At 39.1% G+C, this 19,558-nt stretch overlaps 1 protein-coding gene across 1 annotated transcript in view; it reads left to right on the top strand.

Annotated features, from left to right (window-relative positions):
• LOC114031310 (beta-microseminoprotein J1-like) overlaps window positions 1-12,318 on the top strand; it is a 28,941-nt gene extending 16,623 nt beyond the window's left edge. The window contains exons 2-4 of the mRNA XM_027846367.1: window positions 9,876-9,981; window positions 10,849-10,954; window positions 11,916-12,318. Of these exons, the coding sequence (XP_027702168.1) occupies window positions 9,882-9,981; window positions 10,849-10,954; window positions 11,916-12,048 (339 nt within the window). The 5' untranslated portion in view covers window positions 9,876-9,881 and the 3' untranslated portion in view covers window positions 12,049-12,318. The remainder of the gene's footprint in view (window positions 1-9,875; window positions 9,982-10,848; window positions 10,955-11,915) is intronic.
• Window positions 12,319-19,558: the final 7,240 nt, after the last annotated feature.

Genomic DNA, 19,558 nt, shown 5'->3' on the forward strand with positions numbered 1-19,558 from the left:
GCAATAAAAAATGATGAGCACTAGAAGACTTTTTTGACCTTAAGTCAAATAGCTGTCTGAGATAAAGGAATAGGACTCAGCACTAGTGGTTTAGAGTTCCAAAAATAGACAGTCTTAATCTGGGGCATTCTCCCTTTCTTTGAACCTTAATTAAATGTAGTAGCTCATAGCCTTGCTTATGACTAAAGAGTTCTTAGCCTACCCTTATCAGGAAGGGTTTTTCCAAGCACTGAACCCTAGCAGATAGGAGCCAAAGAGACCAGTGAGTGTCCTAGTGATGAAACCCAAAAGCTGAAAGCAGAAACAAGAAAAAACATAATACCAGAGACCAAAAGACTGACCATATGGGACTTCAGAGATCCATACCCTACAAAACCCATACACCACATTCACATACCAAAGGGTACATGCATAACAAAGCACGTAACCCAAACAGGATTGGGCTTAATGGAAGCTGTACAGTGACATTACCAGAAAATAATGACTACCTTTCAGTATGAGAGGAAAAAGTTGCCCTGCATACACATGAAAGAGACCCAGGTTCCCCAACTTTAATAAAAAGCAAATCAAAAAATGAAAAAACAATAAAATTAGGAGGGAGCAAGATGAAAGGAGACTTCTCATTCCATCTGCTACCCAAGCCATCCTGGAATGTATTCCCTCCCCTTTTGTGTAACTCAGAATCTTTGTGTTCTCTTTTAGAACTAGATGCAGAAGAAAATAAGCAGAGCTCAGAAAATAATCCCTAACATGCATAACTGTAACAATGTAAATGGAAAGGATAAAAACAGAAATTGTTATATAATAATGACTTGTGTTTCTAAGATGACCCAGCTTGTCCTAGAAGAAGAATTGAGATTATGTACTGCTCTCCTTTCCTATATTCCTCAACATGAAGAATGTTGAGGTATGGCGGATAATATCAGTCTCAGTTAATAGGTTGGCTAGTTTTATTAAACTGCTTTCTATTTTTCTTCCCTTTTTATGCTTATTTTTATTATGAGTATTATTATTATTTACAAAGTATAGCTTCAGTGGAGGTGGGTTTCATGAAGAAATGAAGTCAATGTAAGAACAAAACATATGTCAAAAAATTTAAAAATCTACTTAAAGGCATCAAAAAAATTCTTATCTTCCTTTAAGGCAGGAATTCCTAGCTTGAGGTCTATGTTGTAAATATATATATATATATATATGTATATATATGTGTGTGTGTGTGTGTGTATAATATTTCTATATAACTACAAATGAGGAACCTGAGGCAAACAGGGACAAATGACTTGCCCAAGGTCACATAGCCAGCAAGTGTCTGAGGCTGGACTTGAACTCAGGAATAATTGGTTTCAGTATAATTGGCATATAAATATATATTTCTATATGATATATTTTATTTATATATAATATTTTTATTTATTTATATTTATATATGATATCTTTTACATGGCATATATAAATATACATGTCATATACTTTTCTATAGATTTATTCCAATTATATGTAATTATATACATACCAATTATACATAAATATAATTGATTTATACTTGGTTTCTTCTGTAATCAAACATCTGGATTTCATGCACTAGAAAACATGATTCTAAGTAGGGGTCCATAGGCAGCCCAAGGGGTCTGTGACACAAAAAGGAGAAGAACCCCTCCTTTAAGCAACCCCTTAAGTATTTGTCATGCTCCTGACTTCATTTCTTTACTCTTCCCTCTACTGTCTCTAGTCCCTCCCTCTGGTTCTATGACTCAGTGACCTCTAAGTGTCTTTCTGGTTTTAGAACTATTTTCCTAAGATACCATGAACTCTCAGAGCCCCCTGAAAAGACACTACGGGAAGGTTGTCTACTTCTGCATTTGTCAGCCTTGCTGGGGCTGAGACCCTGGACCACAATGGCATCTCATATGCTTCATTATATGTCAAAGGGGTAAATGTTAATCTGGAAGTGAAGGAGAATTGTGAAACATTACAATATTAAGTGGAGCAAACTGGGAAGATATCAAATCTAATGTTGGAGACCTTGAAAAAAGCTTCATGTACAGCCAGAACAAATTGTAGCAACAAGAATGCAGAAAGAGATAAATAGAAACTAAAACTGTGGATGTGGCTCTTCCTGGTCAGAGGTAGTTCTGCTGTCCATTGGAGGAACCCAATAAGAATTATAGCATCAGGTACAATGATTGTAAGGATTGTGACGAATTTTTGCCTCTGGTGAATAATCTATTCCTCCCTGAAATAATGGGTGTGGATGAAATCAACTCAAGACAGAGAAGTCATTATGCTAATGGGATTTGTGTAACTTGACAGTTTTAATAAGTTGGCATGAATCAAAATACAGATGTGAATTTCTGGAAATTAGTGGGCAATCAAAAGCAGCTTGGCTGCACAGTGGATAGAGAGCTGAATCTGGAGTCAGGAAAACTTGTGTTCTAATTACACTTTTTCCTCATTTGAAATAAGAGGACAGTAATAGCCCCATCTTCCAGAATTGTGTGAGGATCACAGGAAATAATTTATGTAAATCACTTTGGAAACCTTAAATTTCTATATAAATACTAGCGATTACATAAACATATATAGTGCATGTGTGTCATAATATTATTATATATAGTGCTGGCCATATTACTATTGCCTTCCAAAACTATTAAGATAAGCTGGGAAACTCATTTCGGCCTTTCCTCACATCCACCAACCCCTGCCACCAACCTGTAAATGTGAACCATCTTTCTCAGCCCCTTCAAAAGTTAAAAGCACCTGACAAATCTCCTTGCTCCAATACACAAAAGAATCTCACTAAATTGTCCTATCATGTAAAGACACAAAATTTACTCAACTTGTCTCCTACTAAGCAAGCCATACATTAAAATGACATGCAGGAGATTATATGTGTGTCTCCAAAACTGTTAAATTTAATTTTTATGTTATTGAAACTTAATTGGTGAAAAGAAACAAATATTGAAATGGTGGCAGAGTCAGGATCAAAAGTCTAAGTTTCTCTAGACAGATAAGTGAGATCTTAAGGGTGAACTGGCCATCTTACTCACACTGTTAAATTGGGCTTTTCTTGAGAAAAAAAAATGAAAAAGGACCCAGTCATATGCCCAGATTATATTATAGCAAGTCAGAATGAAGGGAGAAGACTAAGAAGTTGAATAAAATAAATCTTACTCAATTTATCTTTCCCCTGTGCTGGCAGTACATAACTTTGTGTGCTGAGAGGCAGGGACATTAGCTTAGCTCCCATGCTGAAGATTGCTGTAGGCAGTAGAGAAAAGTGTGGAGTATAGATTTGTGCCTTCTGTTCACCAGGGTGCATGGAGACACCAGGCCCACACTGTGTCCACACCTGTGCATATATTCCATAAACGGCTTCTTATATTGTGACTATAGAATGTGGTAGGTTGGTAGAAGACACTTCTTTAGAGCAGATCATTGCAGTTCTGAGGAGGCAGTCTATCTGGGGACTTTCCCTCCGATTGTATTGCCCTGTATTGCTTGTCTCTACAGAGAGGGTGATGCTTTGGACTACGCTATAAAGTGTCTGAGGACTTAGTCACAGAAAGCACCAAAGGCTTGAGCAGTGATAACTTCATGTCACAAGGTCTGTGCCAACTGTGCCATTGATCACACCTTCAGATGCCAACTTTATTCTAGTCTAGGACATGCCTGGAAGGTCAGAGAACCCTGGAGTCAGGCTTAAAACAGGAATCAGGTGACTTCAGAATATTAAGGCAAAGGGTAAGGAGCACAGCAAGGGGGTTTTATTGTTGTACTGCTAAAAGAGCTGGCTTCAAGATCCTGCCTCTGTGTGACCCAGGGCAAGTGACTTTAACTCTCTAGGTCTCAGTTTCCTTAGCTGTAAAATGAGAGAGTTGGACAAAACAGCCCTTGAAGTCTCTTCCAGTGCCAGCTCTATGATCTTATGACCTTCTCAGGAAGAGGAGAGGATGCATTTTTCATGGCATACAAATGTGTCGCAAGGATTTTACAAAAGTAACAGCTGTCTATGCAGATACATGCCAAACTTGCATCCCTACCTTTGACCTCTCCCAAGAGTACCAGACCTGGACACCCACCATGTCTAAAACACAGGTGATTATTTTCTTCTTCATCTGAAACTAGCTAAACCTTTCAACTTTTCTATTTCTGTTAGTAGGATGACTATGACAGTTGCTCTTCTAACTCATGGCCCAGTACCCCAGCTTTCTCCATTCTTTCTCTGAGCATATAAAAAGGAAGTCCAATTTTAAAGGCTGACTGAAAAAATCATTTGTCATCAAGAACAGTGCTATGCTTAATAAACTTCTATAATTTCCTTTCAAGGCTGAGGATGAAATCCAAATGCCTCTGCCTGCCTTTCTACACTCTGCAGAATCTAGCTCTATGTGATTCTTTCCAATTTATTCCCCTTAATCCTTCACATTCACCCTCTGACTTAGTCAGACTGATTTCCTCTCTGTGCCTCAGTTAGAACATAGTCAGGCCCACTTTTGTAAGCTACTACTTTTTTCCTCTTGAATGGAATGATGTCCTTTCTCCCTTCTATTGAATTAAGTTCTTTCTACCCAATCTTCAAAGCCCCATTTAAATCATTCCTCCTCCACCAATCTGTCTCTGCCTGTGCCATCTTTCTCTGAGCTCCATTTCTCTTCAACATCTCTAGAACTTGCAATCTGTCCCATAAAACTGAGGCTATAATTATTTACTCAATCGTGAATATGATAGACTTTGTCAAATATCTTCCTGAAATGCAGATGCACTAGGTCTGCCATCTTTTTCTGCCATGCCAGGCTAGGACTGTTATTAAAAAGAAAATGATGTGACTGGGATAGGATGACTTATTAAGTCTTGACCCAGAGCTTTTCTTGTGGCTCTTCACTGAGGAAGGTCTCATGTGTCTTCCAACTATGCACAGATGGATGAAATTATTATTCTTGTTTCTCTCCCTAGAAAGTCAGAAGGATCCATGTGTCCTAATGCTATATCCTTTATTTGGTGGGACAGCTTGGCATAGTGGGTAGAGCCAGGAAGATGTGGGTTCAAGTTTTGTGTCTAAGACATACTGGCTGTGTGACTTCTCAGTGCTCCAGGCTCTTACTAAGATTATATATAGGGGTGTAGCTGCATTGGTAGAGGGAATTTCCTTACCTGAGAGCTCCCTATCCCAATAAAATCAGCACATGTCCTCGAGCCCAGATTCTATCTAACACAGTGCTAGCTAGACCCATGGATGAGACTCACTGAATTCTTATTGATTGAGGGAGGGCCTCTACAGAAATCCAACTTTGATGCCTCATTGGTGCATGGAGGCAGTGGTGTGCTGGAGTCAGCTTGAACAAACTCCTAAAAACTGATTTTTAACTTTTCAGTGTGAACATTTACATGTTAGGAACTGCAAAAGGTACAAAGCAGGATAGGATTTATTGTTTTATTCATAGTGTAGACTTAAGAAAGGGATGAAGAAAGTATAAATAATACAGAGTAAATGTAAAAGTTGGTCATGAGAATAGCAGTGGCAGGATAGCTTGTCCCATGGAAAAACACCCATATAGGCACTCAATAAATGTTTGCCGGGTGAATGAATGAGTCAGAAATTTTGAGTGAGTGCCTGTGCTCAGCACACCAGGGGAACTGACCATTCTCATGAAACCATCAGCAGGCTTACCCTAAGATTAAAGCTGCCAGGGAGGGAGTCATTAGACAGAAAGGTGTCTGATTTGTAGGTTTAAAGTTACATATTTAACAAACTGGAGCAGTATAAAATGGTTATGTCTGAAATGATTGATTTACTTGCGGGTTCAAAAGAGAAAAAAACCAACTTTCAAGATGAATTAATGGAAAAGATCCGTCCCCTCTCACTTTTCAGACAGTCTGACTTTAAACTGAAGACACAAAATTTGGAAAGTGCTCAAAGTCCCCAAGGTGGAAGGGACCTCAGAAGCTATCTTGTTCCATGTGTCCCTGAGCAGAAATGTGCTCTAAACATCCTTTCGATCTAGTCTCCGGAGAGGGAGAGCTCACATCCCATGCAGCCCAATCCATGTTGGGACAGCTCTAAGTATTAGTAAATTTTTCCTTCATTGAGTCTAACTCTGCCTCTCTGTACCTTCTGCTCCCTGCTCCTAGTTCTAACATCTGGGGCTAATCAGAAAATGTGTAATGATAACTAATTAGATTACTAATCCCTCTTTCTTATGGCATCACATACAAATACATGAAGAGCTAACATGTCCACCCTTCTCCTTCAGATTAAACACCACCAATTCCTTCAGTGGGTCTTCATGTGACAAGAAGTTATGTCCCTTTACCATGCATATCTTAAGAAATACTGTGAGGAATAGCCTATTTCTGGGCCCTAGCTGGACAATGGGACTCCATGTTTGACCACTTATTGGCCTGCCTCTCTGACCACTGATTGACCTCAGAAGTTTCCACATTCCCAACAATTGCCTTGGTTGGCTATACTTAGTGTTTGAGATGTGAGGTTGGCAAACTTCATTTAATCCAGGTGTGTAAGGTTAGCTAACTTTCCTAGTCTCAATGTTCATGTGATTGAGCAGGTGGGTGTCAGTCCAGACCACCTGCTGCATGACTAGCTTCTCAGGTCCCCTCCCACTCAGGCCTGTGAATTAGCCCAGCAACAACAATCAGCTATAAAGACAGTGACCTGGGAGTTGCAGGATCTTGATAGGGATGCACTGCCCAAGCCCCTGAGGCATATCTATGGGACTGAAGAGTGAGGAGCCACACACACACTGACATACCTGTGAGTAAGAAGCTGCCTGAATTGTGATCTTTCCTTCCAGGTACCTCCTCACCATACCATGATTTACTTTGAACTTAGCTGACAACAAGGGAAAGAAGCTTGAGGTCATTGTTGACCCTGATGCTGTGGATATTGGCCCAACTGTCAACAGATGCTGGGCCTAAAATGCTCATTGGAGAGGTGGCAAGCGGATGGACTATTTCAAATCAGAGAAGGCAGAGACAGAGTCAGGCCCATGCTAACCTGTGACCTAAATGCTCTTGTCTCTGCCTCCATCCTTCATCATAACCTCTCTCTGCCTCCTCCCCCTCCTGAAGTCACACATGTTGCCCAGGGAACCCAACTGTGGTGACCCAAACAAAGCCAGCTCTGGCCTCTTCCTGACATAAAAACTTGCTCTCCTGGCCCCGTTCCCATTGAGTCCTGCTCCTAATGAATTGTCCTATGGGAAGCAGGGGGTAGGGAAGGGGATAAACATTTGCATAGGAACTAGTACCTGACAGGTACTGTGCGAAACTCCTTTTATTAACATTATCTCATTTGATTCTCATAAAAATTTCATGAGGTAGGCACATTTACTAATCCCATTTTAGAGTTTGGGAAACTGAGCAAACAAAGGTTAAGTAACTTGCCCAGAGTCACGCATCATTTGTCTGAGGCCGAATTTGAACTCAGCTCTTTCAGATTTAGCACTTTATCCAAGTCTCACTAACTGCCTCATAAGCAGTTGTAACCTAAAATGAGACAAAAGTGAGATAATGCCTCCCCTCAAGGAGCTCATAGTCTACTAAGGGGAGTAGTGGAAACATAAAAATGCATACATTCACACTAATACAGGAGGAAATCATGAAATGCTTCTGGAAGAAAGGGACACCTCTGACCTTTGAAAGAAGGGAAGGATTTCCAGAGATTGAGGTGAGAAGGGAGAGCATTTAATGCATAAGTGGGTGAGAACCCTAACCCTCACCCTAACTCTGGTGTGTGTGTGTGTGTGTGTGTGTGGATATATATATACATATACACACACATATGTATATATACTTGTATATGTGTTTGTTTATATGTATGTATATATGTACATGTAAACATATACATATAAAATAATATACTTACATATGCATGTGCACATATACATATATACACATACATACATTTATATAGTATATGCACAAATGATATACATATATACACATGCATATGTATATACACACATACACCCATGCATGCATGCATGCATATCTATCTATCTGTCTATCTATCTTAGTCCTGACCTGGTTTCCTTCAGGAGTAATGGCCAGTTGGAAGTGAGAGGATACCAAGACACATTGGTAAGTAATGGTTCATCTTTGAAGGGAAGTGAAGGCATATTACTCAGTTTTTGTGAGGTAGGGATTTGGGTTTCTCCTGAAAGTTGTCAAGTTCTCAAAGGGGCTCCTTGGTGAATTTCCTCTTGGGCTCCCTGGAGACAGTCAGTATGATATAGTGCACCGGGAGCAGGCTCAAGAGTCAGGAAGTTCAGGGTTCAAGTCCTACTTCTCATGTATCCTAATTGTCTGTCTTCTGCTTACCTCTCTAGATCTAAAAGTGGTAGAGAAGTCATCTCTCTGCTTTGGTAGGGACAGTTCCTCCTCTGGAGCCCCCACTGTCTATTAAATCACAGATTTTTTTTTTTATCTCAGTTGTAAACTGCTAATTACCTCCATATTGCCATACCCAAAATCCGTTGTCATAATGCACCTCTCCAGGCTACTGCCTTCTACTTAACCATATTGGCAGCAAGCTACTCCCTCTCCCAAAATGACTGCACCTGTAGTCAGGCAGTACTCTGTACTCAACATCATCATCCCCGTTAATTTCCTCACTTCTCCCCCAAATCTCTTTCCCTTCCAAATGAATTTGTCCCAGACACTAGAATTCAAGGTCTTGGATCTGGCTTAACAAATCATGGCATATGAATAGAATGGAACATTTTTGTGCTTTAAGAAATGACAAATATGAAGAAATCACAGAAAAATGGAAAGACTTGAATGAACTCATGCAGAGTGAAGAAAGCAGGCTCAAGAAAACATTGTCCAAAATTAGTATAATGATGGAAATGGAAAGAAAAATCCCCTAAAAGTCCTCTGAGCTCAGATGAAATGCAATAAACAGTTTAGTTTCCAAAGGATAGGAGACAAAATGTATTTATTCATACTAAGAATAGTATTAACATGCTATTATGCAATATGGTCTATGCAGTAAGAATAGCTAGCATTTATGTTGCACCTACTATGTGCCAGGCACTGTGCTAAGTGCTTTACAAGCATTATCTCATTTGATACTCACAACAAACCTGGGAAGTAGGTGCTATTATCTCCATTTTACAATGCAGGAAATGGAAGCAAGCAGAGGCAAGTGACTTCCCCAGGACCACACAGTATTTGTCTCTTCTTGTCAGAAGAGTGGGTGACTATGGACATAGAAGGTAAAATATGTAGAGGTGTAGTGGATATTAAGAGTCAGCATGACAAAGGCTGGAACTCATGCCTCATCCACTAGCTTGTGGTCTCTGAACAAGCCAAAGTCTTGTTAGAGAACTGTCAAGGCCTGAGTTTCCTCATCTGTAAAATGAGTGTGCTAGACTCAATGATCTCTAAGTTTCTTTACAATTCTAAATCTATGATCCTGGGATCCTATGAGGCATAATTGTTTAGCTGTGTTGGTTGGTTTTGCTTGACTATTTTAGGTAATAATAGTACTTTTCCCCAATATTTTCTCATTTGATCCTCCTAACAATACTGAGAGGCAAGCATTGCCCCTGTTTCACAAATGAGGAAACGGAGGCAGACAGGCTCAGTGATTTGCCCAGGGTCCCTCAGTAAGTATCTGTGGCCAAACTGACCTCAAGCCCTCCTGACTCCGTGCCCAGTGCCTTATCCACTGTGCCCCCTTGTAGACTTTGTTATTACAAAGGAAGGGTCCATTGCCGGGAAGATATTGTCTATTGGGTAGTGACTGTGGAATAAAATGTGAAGGCGGCTATAAAAGTTTAAAAAATAAAAATTTTAGCCACTTCCCCTCCTGAACCACCTTCAATCTTTTTTTTCTTTTCTTTTTTTTCTGATAGAAAACCATGCTAAGTGTTCTCCTTTCCTTGGCTATCTTTGTGACATTTTGTGATGCTCAGTGCAAATATATTGGCTTGGAGATCAATCCAGGGGCTCCAATACAAGGTAAATCTTTGTTTACAACTGTTTCTTGTCTTAGGGACAGGAGGATTTAGTTAGCAGGAAAAGTGGTTGGGGTAAACTTAAATGGCCTATCTGTGTCCATTGGAGCCAAGACCCATGGGATGGGAGTAGTGGGCAAAAGGTGGGAAAAGTGGATTTAATCTAAAGATATGCCAGAGATGGAAAAAAGAGGCAGCTGTCTAAAAACACATGTAAGGTCCTTTCCCCATAATCTCCCTTCTATCACATAATTAAGATTCAGTCCTTGTGTTTTCCATATGATATGGGGTAGTGTGCATTAGTGGTTAGAGAGCTAGGATTGAAATTTGAAAGATCTGGGTTTAAATCCTGCATTTGACACTTGACAAGCTTTGTGATGCTGGGCAAATTATAGCCCTCTCTGTGCCTCAAGGACTCACCTACTTAGTCATTCAATTCATGAAGCGTCTATTAAACATCTACTGTGGGCAAAAGGTTGTGACTACAAAGAAGAAATTAATTATGGAAAGAAAGATGGAAAATAAAGAAATCCTAAAAAAAAGTCCCTGCCTTCAGGGAGCTTATATCTGACCATTGCTCTTCTAACACTTATATTCCCAATTAGTGTATTAGATGTTTCCAGTTGTCACTGTGAATGCTAGGGGAATGATTTAAGGGCTGTTCTTAACTGAATGGTTTGTGAAGCATTGGATGAGATTGCCAAGGGAAACGGTAGGAGCTTCTTTGGAGATCTTTAAAAGTGACCCAGGTTTTCCATTGTTGGAATTGTTTAGTGTGGTACAATTCAAGGTGGCTTTAAGGACTTAGTAAATCTTTTTCTAGAGTCATAAATTGCAATTTAACAGAAGATTTGCACGTGTTCTGTCTTAGGTTGCAGGGATGTTGATGGTACAATGCGTAAGTTTGGCAGTCAATGGCTGTCTGATTGTAACCTCTGTACATGTGATGAAACATCTGGAATAGAGTGCTGCAGCACGTGAGTTCATGGCAGACCCTAAATAGACAAATGTAAAATGACAGAATCTCTGAGCTGGAAAGGATCTCATGTGCTATGGAGTAGAACCCATCTGAGAACTGGAAACCCTTACTCAACAAATGCCCAATAGACCTTTGTTTGAAGGCCTTCAGAGAGGGCAGCTCTTTTTCCTTCTGCAGAGTTCTCATGGTTAGAAAGGTTTCCTCCCATTGAACTTCTTTAAAAAACAGACTCTTCTCAGCCTCTATCCCCAGCTTTCAGCTCTGCCCCCTGAGGCCAAGCAAGTTGAGAAAGTCTATTCCCTCTTCCCTGTGACAGAAGGTTCAGGCTATGATTCCTGTATTTATCTTTTTATGACACTGATTTTCATTCTCTCCATTTTTGTTATCCTGTGAATGTGCCCCAGGTGATAATTTTTCTTCCTAAAGTGTTACTCCCGGAAATGGACATCATATTCCAGATGTGATCCAATCAGGAAAGAGTAGAACAAGACTTTAACCTCTCTAGGGGAAATACTGCATAGAACACTGGGCTTGATGTTGGGAAGACCTGAGTCAAAATCCTTCCTCAGACACATACATGTTATCTGTGTGATCCTGGGCAAGTCACTTGACCAATGTCAGCTTCAGGTTCATTATCAGTTACAAAAGGGGGTTTTGAACTTGGTAACTTCTAAGGTCTATTCTAGTTTAAAATCTAAGAGCTGTTATTCTTTTCTATTTAAATCCAAGATCAGACACTTGTTAGCTGTGTGATCCTGGGCTTTAGTGCACACTAACTAGCACCAAAGACCTAATATGTTCTCATCTGTACTTGTGGGTAGATTGAGATGGCTCATTAGGTGGTTGGGGAGGACAGGTGGTATATGATAAGAGGCTTTCTGGAATAAGAGTAAGAGTCAATAAATTATTCATCATTTCCAAGACCACTCTAATCTTTGCCCAATTTTTTCTACCAACAGGTTGATGAGGCCCATAGGGTATGACACTGACAAGTGCAAGGAAATCTTCAACAAGTTTACCTGTATGTTCACTGTTGTACAGAAAAACAATCCTTCTATAATCTGTAAGGTCACACGGTATATAGGTTTATAACTCCACCTCCTCCTCGAGATCTTCCTTCCAAAGTCATTGCATCCCAATGGAACTTGTCAAGGTTTGAAACAATCGCCCGTTCCTTGGAATTCAGAGCAGCAGGGCCTGGGAACCATGTGGCCATTATGTTGGATCTTCATTACATTGAAAACATTGTCAAATCTTAGGCACACTGATTCAAACCACAAAGTGCCATTTCTGTGGCTTCTGAGATCCTCTGGGCATTTAGATTGTGCCCGTACCTCTTGTAACCTGCTGTCTGATGGATGCCCAAAGAAAATATATTGTCTTAAAGCATGAAATGGATCTGTCCTTTTCTTTTTAAAGAATCAATGTCCAAGTTCATTCTAGAGGTGGGGTCTTTCTCTCTGGTCTTTCTCTGGGACAATTCCTAGGACATACACTCTGGGACTCAAACTGTAAATTTTTTTTGCTTCTACTCACCTTCCAAATATATATTTGAGAATCCTGGGACCTCAATCTTAGAAGAATCAAGATTACAAATAATCCAAGTAACATTGCAGAGATACCTGACAGGGGCAAGGTGGCACATTTACCAGTGATGATGACTTTCAATCGACTAGTATCATAAAATACAACAAACATATATATGGTAGAGAGAATGAGGAGGTTGCTCAGTCAGATAGTAAGAATGAGAGATAGCAGACGGGCAGCATTTCATTGGTATTGTTAAAATAATAACTGAGGGTAGCCTTGCAGCTGGGAAAGTTTCCATAAGACTCCTACTAAGATAGTGTGATATTATATAAAAAGTGATGTATTTGGATTCAGAGAACTTAAGTACAAATCTTCTTTCAGCAATCAATCAAAGCCATCTCTTATACACTTACTATCAATAAATCAACAAGCATGGATTAAACTCTTGCTGTAGGCCAGTTACTGTACTAAATTCTAGGGATAGAATGAAAAGTAAAAATACCTGTGGCATTCCCTCTGGAGCTCACTGTCCAAACACACTTGGCACTGACAGGTTTGCTTCCCAGAGGTAAGAACATTACTTTCTCTATCAGGTTTCTAGGATTAGGGTTGTAGTTTCTATTACTGTTCATGAGCCCCTATCTAGTGTGTCTTCCCATATCAATCAACTATCAGCTTTTAGAAAGGGCATTTACTGAGGAGCTATCGTAACATAAATAGTAAAACATTCTACCAATGATAAATAGTATTTATGTAAAACCAACAGCAAGTATTATTTGAAATGGGGATAAGCTAAAAGCCCTTCCAAGAAGATCAGGAGTGAAGCAAGGATGCCCATTATAACAACTGCTATTCAAGATTGTACTAGAAATTCTAGCTATAGCAATAAGACTGGAACAAGAAATTGAAGGAATTAGAATAGGTAATGAAGAAACAGAACTATCAGTCTTTGAAGATGATAGGATAGTATACTTGGGAAATCCCAGAAAATCAACTCCAAAACTAATTGAAATAATTAATAACTTCAGCAAAGTTGCAGGGTACAGAGTAAACCCACAGAAATCATCAGCATTTCTATATATTACCAACAAGTCCAGCAGTAAAGAATAGAAAGGGAAATTCCATTTAAAGGAACTGTAGACAATATCAAATACTTGGGAGTCTACCTGCCAAGACAAACTCGTGAATTATAAGAAAACAATTACAGTACACTTTTCGCATAAAATCAGATCTAAACAATTGGAAAAATATCAATTGTTCATGAGTAGGTGAAGCCGATATAATAGAAAAGACAATTCTAGCCAAATGAATATACTTATTCAGTGCTTTACCATTCAAACCAACAAAAATACAGTATAGTGCTAGAAAAAGTAATAACAATTCATCAGGAAAAACAAAAGGTCAAGAATATTGAAGGAATTAATGAAAAAAATTGTGAAGGAAGGTAATCCAACTGCACCAGATCTCAAAATGTACTATAAAGCAGTAATTATCCAAACTGTCTGTTATTGACTAAGAAACAGAGTGGCGGATCAATGGAATAGATTAGATACACAATAAATTGTGGCGAATAAGAGTAGTAATATAATGTTTGATAAACTGAAAGATCCAAGCATTTTGGACAAAAACTCATTATCTAACAAAAACTGTTGGAAAAACTGGAAAACAGTATGGCAGAAACTAGGTATAGATCAACCTCTCACAACATATACCAAGATGAGGTCAAAATGGGTATGTGAGTTGCACATAAAGGTGATACCATAAGCAAATTAGGGGAACATGTAATAGTTTACCTGTCAGATCTTGTGATAAGAGAAGAATTAATTAGTAAATTACATATAGAGAGCATTATGAAATGTCAACTGGATAACTTTGATTATTTCAAGTTTGCAACAAAATTAAAATGAAAGCTGGAAACTGAGGGAAAAATTTTTTTACAGCAAGTTTTTCTGATAAAGGCCTCATTTCTCAAATATATAATGGAGTCAAATTTATAAAAATATAATTCATTCCCCAATTGATAAATGGACTAAGGATATGAACTGGCAGTTTTCAGACCAAAAAAATCAAAGTTACCTATAGTTATGTGAAAAAATGCTTTAAATCACTGTTGATTAGAGAAATGCAAATTGAAACAACTATCAGATACCACTTCACATCTATCAGATTGGCTGATATGTCAAAAAAAGGAAAATGATAAATGTTGCAGGAATATGGGGACACTGGGCTACTAATGTACTATTGGTGGCATTGGGAACTGATCCAACCATTCTGGAGAGCAATTGCGAACTATGCCTGAGGGGCTATAAAACTGTGTGTACCCAGCAATACAACTAGTAGATCTGTATCCTAAAGAAATTTTAAGAGAGAGAGACAGCACCTATTTATACAAAAATATTTATAGCAAGTATTTTTGTGGTGGCTAAAATCATACATATCCCTTGACCAAACAAAATTATTGTGATGGAATACCATTGTGCTTTAGGTAATGTTGAGAAGGTTGCTCTCAGGTAACCATGGAAAGACTTACATGAACTGATGCTAAGTGGAATGAGCAGAGCCAGGAGAATATTGCACACAGTAACAGTAATATTGTATAATTATCCATTATGAATAACTTAGCTATTCTCAGCAACACAAAGACCCAAGACAATTCTATAGGAGTTATGATGAAAGGTGCTGTCCGTCTCCAGAGAAAGAAGTGATAGAGCCTGAATGCAGATCAAAGATATTTTTTCTTTATTTTTCTTGGCTTTTTTTTTTGGTCTGTGCTCATTTTTATAAAATGACTTGCTTAGAAATGTGTTTTGCATGACTACACACATATAACCTATTTCAAATTGCTTGTCTTCTCAATGGAAGGGGAGAGAAGGCAGAAAATTTGGAGCTCAGAATTTAAAAAAAATGTTAAGGGGCAGCTAGGTGGTGCAGTGGATAGAGCTTTGGCTTTGGAGTAAGCAGGACCTGAGTGAAAATGTGGCCTCAGACACTTGACACTTATTAGCTGTGAGACCCTGGGCAAGTCACTTAACCCTGACTGCCTCACCAAAAAAAATGTTAAAATTGTTTTACACATATTTGGTTTTTTGTTTTTGGTTGGGCAATGGGGGTTAAGTGACTTGCCCAGGGTCACACAGCTAGTAAGTGTTATGTGTCTGAGGCTGGATTTGAACTCAGATCCTCCTGAATCCAGGACCAGTGCTCTATCCACTGCACCACCTAGATGCCCCCGTTTCACACAGATTTGGGGAAAAACAAAATATTAAATAAGATTTCTTAAAAAAGAAACAGAAAGACTTCAGTTTCCAGGGCAAAATTTGAAGTTTCATAAAGCATCAACTCCATGGCATTCCTTGAATTTTGTCTTACATGTCGGCAGAAACCCTAACTTTAGGATTCTGATCGGCTCCAAGTTTCCTGTTGTTCTCAATTCTTGGATATCAGCACTTGTAATTGACCAATCCAGCCTTTACATCACCTGTCTCACCTCACCTAATTCAAACCACATTTTCACCTACTCCAGGGAATGATTACCCTTCTGCTCAGCTTGTAATATCCCAGTCAGAAGATCTTCCCTTATTATGGACTCGTACTAGTCTTGCCATTAAATAATAGATTTTAAAGTTCAAAGAAATCACAGCAGCTACTAGTCCAATTGGTTCATTTTACATATGAGGAAACTGAGGCCCAGGAAGCCTTAAATGACTTGTTTATGGTCACACAGCATTTATTAAGCACTTATTATTTGCCAGGTACAAGGACTGGGAATACAAATACAAGCAAAAAGAAAGACAGTCTTGGCTCTCAGGGAGCTTACATTCTACAGGGTGTGGGGTGGGTAGGGAGACAACATATAAGAGGGAGCTGGAAGGGTTAATGGGATGGGGAAGGGAAGGCACCTGCTCTGGGCCGTGGTAGAGCACAATATCTAGAGAGTCAGAAGGGGAGCTCAGAGAGGAATGAAAGAATGAGCATGGCTGGCCAGCACATTTTCCTTAAAATGGAGGCTAGAGGAAGGAGACACGGGGAAAAAAGGTATCTTTCAGAGTGCCAAGGCTGCTGGAGTGGAGTGAATTCCAGGGTGAGAATACCACTGGTTATGGTGGAGAAAGAATTCTGGAGAGCCTGGAATGGAGGGACAAAGAAGTAAAAGTCTACCCCCTCTCACTTTACAAATAAGGAAACTGGGGTTCACCGAAGTTAAGTGACTTGCTTAGGGTGACACCATGAAATATATTGTGCTCCTGAGTGATGGAGGCAAGATTGGAACCCAGGCCTTCCTGGCTCCATCTCCATCATTCTAAATACTATTCCATGCTACAAGTGTTCAAACTCAAGAAATCCATATTTCTGTCAGGTATGAGCCTGACAGTCCTCATATAATATTCCTATAAACAGTTTTTGTAAGGCCACATCTGTTCCCTACATATGTACTTTGTATTCATTGTATTTTCAGTGTGACTCCATTCTACCCAGGGACCTTTTGTGGGTGAAAAGGGAGAGTATGCTCCTGCATTGATGGTGGAGTGTTTCACTTGAGCCTTCCCTTCTAAGGTTACTTTCCTTCTACTCTGTATCTATCCTGTATCTACTTATGTATTTTACATACATATATACATACATACATACATAATTATATATATATATATATATTCATATATATTATTGTAAGTAAGGTGAATTATAGTGTGTGTAAAGTGGATTTTTTGTTATTCTTTCTTAGAGTTTTCTTCCCAGGATCCATAACCATAATAATCTCTACTTCCCAGGTGTTAGATATGAGTTTTCACAATCATGGTTCAAAACACCTCTACGTTGCTTGCACAGCATATATAGAGATGAAGTGATGTAAAATTGTGAGGCTATTGCTGTCAATGTGCCTTCTTTGTCCATTGCCCTATAAAGCAAGTGGACACTGGTCAGTGAGTAGGAGCCCCTACAGGGGTGAATGTGTAGGCTGGAATTCTGTGTGTGCCTTGATTGTCCCCCATTGAGGCTTGAGGGGATTTAGGGCAGAGCACAATTTGTTCTGGTCTTGATTGATCCCATTGAGACAGAGGGGTAGTTGTCCCACTTCACACTGGCTGCTGTGAAAAGGGTTGTTAGGGAATGCTGTAGGAGTTGGTGCTCCCATTATCAGTAAACTCTCTTTGAGAAGACTCAACTAGAATAAAGCTTATTTAACCCCTTATTATGACTCCATTCCTGTCTTCCTCTCTGACAAGATCAAAAGTGAACCTGTTAGTGAGAGAGGTGCTAGAAGCCCTCCTGTGTCTCTTTCCTAAGAAATGGCATAGTTGATTGGGGCAGCTAGGTGGCTCAGTGGATAGAGCTCTGGCCTTGAAGTCAGGAGGACATGAGTTCAAATCCAGTCTTAAACACATGGCACTTACTAGCTGTGTGACCCTGGGCAAGTCACTTAACCCTGATTGCCTCACCAAAAACACAAAACCCCGCCCCAAAACAAAAAAAAACCACAAAAAAAAGAAATGGCATAGTTGGTGTCTTTACTTGTCCAACAATTTTATATATATATAATATATATATATATATTATATATATTATGTATATATGTGTATATATATATGTATATATATGTATGTATATATAAAGTATATGCATCTCTCCCATTAGTATGTAAGCTCTTTGAGAACCTTTTGTGTGTAATAGAAGGTTTGCCAATAATGGTCTAGTCTCCAGAATATGCTTAAGTTTCCCTTTCTGGTATATTATACATAATGTGGACAGATATTGCTTGTTTCTGTCTGTTTTGTGGTTATTCTTTCCTGATTTTAGTTGAATTAATTGTTGCCTAAGATGGCAATGCTGAGGCAACCAGTGAGAATAGAAGATTTATCAGAGACCTCATAAAGGTCTCCCCTGTAGCTGGAGTCAGTAGTAGAGTCAGCTGACTTGTCAATGGTCTACAACAGAAGCAACTGAAGAAGAAGGTGGAAAGATAGTCCCAGGAAGTGCACGCAGCTTCAGGGATCATTATCCCTCATAACATAGAAAACTATTGTGTATGAATTCTACATAGACACTGAATGGCAGAATCCAGCAGAAACCTGAACCTAAGAGGAAACTTGTGAAGACTCCATAAACAGGGCCAAGAATTTATTGGTGCCCCTTGGCTGCATCTTCCCTATGTATGTGCTTCACAGTTGTTTTTAAGTTTAAGTCTATTCTTCCAAGGGAATTTATGTGGGTGCAAGAGGAGAATATGTCTCTGGATTGGTGGTAGAATATTTTATTTTTATTTTTTAAATTTTAATATTTTATTTTTCCAATTTACATAAAAACAATTATTAACCTTCATTTTTTGGAATTTGTAATTCCAAATTCTCTCCTATCCACCCTACCCTCCTCTATCATTGAGAACACAACAATTTGATAAAGGTTATGCATGTGATTTCATGCAAAATAAATTTCCATATTAGTCATGCTATGAAAAGACCCACATAAACCCCCAAGAAAAAGAAAGTTAAAAAAACAAAAACAAAAACATAGTATGGTTCAATCTTTTTTTCCCTGTCAATTAATTTGTTTATTTTTAGTTTTCAACATTCACGTCCAGAAGATTTTGAGTTCCAAATTTTCTACCCATCTCATCCCTCCCCCAACCCCAAGACAGCATGTATTCTGAATATCCTTTCCCCTAATCTGCCCTCCCTTCTCTCCCCTCCCCTTCTCTTGTCCCCTTCCTCTTCTATTTTTCTGTAGGGCGGGATAGATTTCTATACCCCATAGCCTGTATATCTTATTTCCCAGTTGTATGTGAAAACAATTTTTTAACATTTGTTTTTAAAATGTTGGGTTCCAAATTTTCTCCTTTCCTCCGTCTCCACCGACCCTCATTGAGAAGGCAAACAACTCAATACAGGTTATATTTGTATAGTCATGCAAAACACTTCCACAGTAGTCATGTTCTGGAAAACTATATTTCCCTTCATCCTATCCCACCCCCTGTTTATTCTATTCTCTCCTTTGACCCTGTCCCTCCTCACAAATGTTTCCTTCTGATTACCCCCTTCCCCAATCTGCCTTCCCCTCTATCATCCCCCTGCTCTCT

This window comes from Vombatus ursinus, unplaced genomic scaffold (assembly GCF_900497805.2).
Source record: "Vombatus ursinus unplaced genomic scaffold, bare-nosed wombat genome assembly UNPS02015129.1, whole genome shotgun sequence".
NCBI lineage: Eukaryota > Metazoa > Chordata > Mammalia > Diprotodontia > Vombatidae > Vombatus > Vombatus ursinus.